The 4,804-nt window shown below is 36.6% G+C and overlaps 1 protein-coding gene across 1 annotated transcript; it reads left to right on the top strand.

Annotated features, from left to right (window-relative positions):
* The first annotated feature begins 2,252 nt into the window (after positions 1–2,252).
* Positions 2,253–3,242, top strand: LOC115306909 (olfactory receptor 4A15-like). The gene has a single exon (XM_029957478.1). It carries the CDS (start codon positions 2,280–2,282, stop codon positions 3,240–3,242), a length of 963 nt encoding a protein of 320 aa, XP_029813338.1. The 5' UTR covers positions 2,253–2,279.
* The last annotated feature ends 1,562 nt before the right edge of the window (positions 3,243–4,804 follow it).

The following is a 4,804-nucleotide window of genomic DNA, read 5'->3' as shown; positions in this document are numbered from 1 at the left end:
TAGAGTAGTAATTATGTTCATAAGCTCATTTTTAATAGTCAACTATTCATTGATCCCTTAAAATGCATAAGGCATACATATGGATTCTAATGATACCATTATTAAAAGGATATGTTTGTTCTCCTGACAGATGTAACAGATGATGGAGAAAACCACAGCCCTAAACAAATGAGTGTTGTAAGTTCTCAACAGGCAAGGGATTGGACTCTCCTACTGGAAGCTATCTCTTGAATGCTCAGACAAACCCTCTGAATCGTGAGTATTTGTCATTATAAATGCAGACATAGCTTCATAATTGCGAGTGAAGGTATTTAATTTTGTAGGTATGCAGCAAACTGTGGAAGCCCCAACGATGGAGCCCCTTTAAAGCAGCTTGTCTCTTCTGATATGGCTGACCGTTCAGAATCTGGTTTTCTGGAAATATGAACATTCTGAGGGTGAGTCATGCTGGGTTACTCTCCTGTCTAACACCGGACTGAAAACACAGGGGATCTGAAGTCCCTCTATTTCCAATTCGCTCAGTCCACACAAACCAAAATTCATCAAATTCAAAGCATATTTCATTCAGCTTGTGGTCTTTGCTGCTGGCTATCAACCTTATTCTGTTTTCTCTCTTCTACATTTTTATTCTATCTCTGATTTTGAGTACAAATTGGCTTGGCTGGAGGCAGAAAGAATGAAATAATCTTTTCTTCACAAACAATGGTCTACAAATGTAGACATTATAACAGCACATTTTCAACTATTCTGCCAAAAATTGTGTACAATGCATGCAAAATTGGTCATGGATCATATCTGAAGGGCCCAATGGGTCATTTATTTTCCTCAAGTGAGGAAGAATGTCTTGTATTCCACATAGACCAAGTAATCAAGAACTAACAATATGGACAAACCAGCTGGTCTAATCTATTCATTACTTTAATAATTGCATAAATTTTAACACATGCTAATCTACCCTCATTATTACAAAGACAGTCTGCCGTCAAGTGCTACAATGTCATTTAAGATAAAGTTTTTAATAATAAGAATTCAGAGACTCAGGCATCTTGGAAGACTATAACCAATCCAATAAAACATGAATTGGAGCATGATTTTCCCAAGATGACTGGGCAAAAGCAAATAACAGTTTCAGATTTTTAGTATAGAATTATTTCTACCATACCATGATTCTGCTTAAAATCTTTATGTTGGCATTCTGAATTGAGCTATGGTTAGCAGTAATCAATTCTAAACAATTTTGGAAAGTAGGAAAAATGCCTCTCTATTGCCCGTTTACTTTTATTTGTACTACCCATTTTCCTCCCCAATAATCTAGATTGTAATAAATGTCAATTCATTTTGTGTGTGTGTGTGTGTGTGTGTGTGTGTGTGTGTTTTCAAACAAAATATGGCTCTTACTGTACGTTCTTGGGTGGGAAGAATTTAATATATTGATCTCAGTCAGTTTCCTACATGTTTAAAATTCAGCTGAATGAAATACATTTTATAAACATTTTATTTTATTATTAAAACTTTTTAATGTTTATTTATTTTTGAGAGAGAGAGAGAGAGAGAGAGACAGACAGACAGACAGACAGAGGGTGAGCAGGGGAGGGCAGAGAGAGAGGGAGACACAGAATTGGAAGCAGGCTCCAGGCTCCAGCTATGAGCACAGAGCTCTGTGTGGGGCTCAAACCTGAGCTGAAGTCAGACACTCAACTGACTGATCCAACCAGGTGACCCTTATAACCATTTAAAAGGGCACTCCCAATATATATTGTTCTTTCACTGCTTCAGATGACTTGCTTTTCAATATTTGGAGCTCATAGTGAGGTCACTCATAAAGGTAGTTATCTAAATATCAGGTTATTTTATGCTCCATGTACTAGGTATTCTATTGTAAATAAGCTATTAGAGATAAGATTGTTTTCATGGTGAATCTCAGAAGGCCAAAAAGCATTCAAGGAAAAAAAAAAAGAAATGACATATAATGTCAAAAAAATGCAGTCCTTGTGAGTGAGATTCCAGAGAAAGCTTCTTTCTTGATTGGTAGGTCATGTCACGTGTACCTCCCAGGTAGAGAACTGGTCTCCTCATTGTAGTTGACACAGAAATTTGTGAACGGTGAATGGAGATTCTGAACTCTCATTTTCTAGAAAGCCATCCTGTGTGAGGCCCTGTAGGGCAAACACTGTTGAGTCAACAATGTTATGTCAACATTTATTGTGTTGACATAAAGCTTGTCATTCTCTTAAATTTATTTTCACCCTTTTGTTTACAGCCTCTGACACCTGAGTTCAATGCCTTCAGAAGGACATATGGGACATAGAAACAATGTGACAGAGTTTGTCCTCCTGGGGCTCACACAGGACCCTGAAGGGCAAAAAGTTCTCTTTGTCTCATTCTTACTCATCTATATTGTGACAGTAGTGGGGAACCTGCTTATCATTGTGACTGTCATGGCCAGCCCATCACTGGGTTCTCCCATGTACTTTTTCCTGGCTTATTTATCATTTATAGATGCTACCTATTCTACTGTCATTGCTCCAAAGATGATTGTAGACTTGCTCTATGAGAAGAAGACTATTTCTTTCCGTGCTTGCATGGCTCAAGTCTTTCTAGATCACTTATTTGCTGGTGCTGAAGTCATTCTCCTGGTGGTGATGGCCTATGACCGATATGTAGCCATCTGTAAACCGCTTCATTACCTAATCGTCATGAATAGGAGGGCATGTGTTCTTATGCTGCTGGTGGCCTGGACTGGAGGCTTTCTGCACTCGTTGGTTCAATTCCTCTTTATTTATCAGCTTCCTTTCTGTGGCCCCAATGTCATCGACAACTTTGTGTGTGATATGTATCCTTTATTGAAACTTGCTTGCACCAATATCTCCCTCGTTGAAATTTCTCTGATAGCTAATGGAGGAGCCATTTGCACTGTCATCTTCTCCGTTCTCCTAGTTTCCTATGCGGCCATATTATGCTCTCTTAAGACTCATGGTTTGGAAGGGAAACGCAAAGCCTTCTATACCTGTGCATCCCACATAACTGTGGTCATTTTATTCTTTGTTCCCTGTATCTTCCTATATGCAAGGGCTAATTCTACCTTTCCTATAGATAAATTCATGACTGTTTTTTTAACATTCATCACCCCCATGCTGAACCCTTTAATCTATACCCTGAGAAATGCAGAAATAAAAAATGCCATGAGGAAGCTTTTGAGTAAAAATCTGACCTTTGCTAGAGGAAGAGTGCATTGTTCATGACGAACATGATAATCATTCTTTCACGGAATCAAGGAGTCCTTTCACTATCAGTGATTGCATTTTAAAAATCATCTCCTTTGGGTTATTTAGTCTATTTATTCTGAAACAGGTCTATAAATTAATCTTTATCTAAGTGGAGTATTTTATATCCATTAGAGAGCAAGATAATTGTGTACATTTAATCCCTGTTATATACAATCATACAGTGTTAAGATTCTTTACTGGGCAACACATTTTGGTTCTATTTCAAGTTCTTGTTTGTGGGGTATGGCACATCCATGGTATGTAAAAATATGATTTGGTAGAATGTGTTCCCCTTTAGTCCAAAAGAATAAATTTTTAAATTAAAAATTCACCTTGTTAAAAAAAAGCTTACCCTAACAGCAAAAATAAATATCTTGGTCAAATCAATTCATTTCACAGCACATGTTCACAGCTGAGGACAGATCCATAAGAAGTGAACTTTGTTAGCTTTACACTGTGGTGGTAGCATATGGTTGATTTTGTATATTCTAATTAAGTTTTGGACAGAAAAATTAAATTGTTCAACACATTATGTACATCTAGATCAAATGGCTTCTTCCAGGAGTTAACATTTGTGTATAAGTAACTCATATTATGATTGAGCCCCAAAGTCTGTTTACATTAAAATATAATCTCTGGGTACCTTTTGTTAAAAATTACAATACATGTTAGAGATTTTTGGGACCGGATTGTTTTGTTTACATATGAATGACTTTCTGATTCTCTGCAAACTTTGTGTTCTTGACTTTAGTGATAAATCAAAGGTGTCTTCTCTGTTTACAGTTGCTATGTAGAAGAGTTGGAGGTTGATTACCATAAGACAAAGATCATTTGTTAAGGTTCTGGCACTGTGCATTACATTGTTGAGAAGTCAACTCACAGCACAGATTGGACACAATATTGAGTATTTTTTGCCTTCATCCTTCTCTCAGTTTGTAATTTGATCCAGCTAGTGTACATAGCAATATAAATGCTTCCATTTATTTAATATGTATTGAATAAATGCCAGCCATGATGTTTCATTTATTATTCAATGAAGGAAATAAAAAGTAATCTAGATCTTTTATTCAGAAAGAAATACAATACAGTGGATTACATATTCAAAATTACCAGAACTGCAGGAGATGACACCTGAGTCCTGGCGTGAACTCAGTTGGGATCAAGGTTTCACCACCTCTGCTATGATGTAGAGACGAGGAAACTGGACTCAGGATGAAAGATCTGTGCATATACTGCTCAAAGGCCTTCCCTGTTCTGATTTTATAAATATAACTTTCAAAAGAATTTAAAGTTTTGCTTCTTACATTTACGTCTTTAACCTGTTTGGATATACATTTTCAGGTATGGTGCGAGGTAGAAATATACTTTCCTTTTTATGGTAAGAGTAAATTTTCCCAGCACATTTATTGAATAACTGTTGCATTTCCCAGTAGCCTGCAAAACGTCCACTTTCATATATGAAATATCTATGTAACTTAGCTTTCCAAATTGTTCAATTAGTTGATCCATGAACAATAATACAGTATCTAAATTACTGC

This window comes from Suricata suricatta, chromosome 11, assembly GCF_006229205.1.
Source record: "Suricata suricatta isolate VVHF042 chromosome 11, meerkat_22Aug2017_6uvM2_HiC, whole genome shotgun sequence".
In the NCBI taxonomy this organism is placed as follows: domain Eukaryota; kingdom Metazoa; phylum Chordata; class Mammalia; order Carnivora; family Herpestidae; genus Suricata; species Suricata suricatta.
The sequence above is the reverse complement of the archived record's forward strand: the minus strand, read 5'-3'. Positions and strand labels throughout refer to the sequence as shown.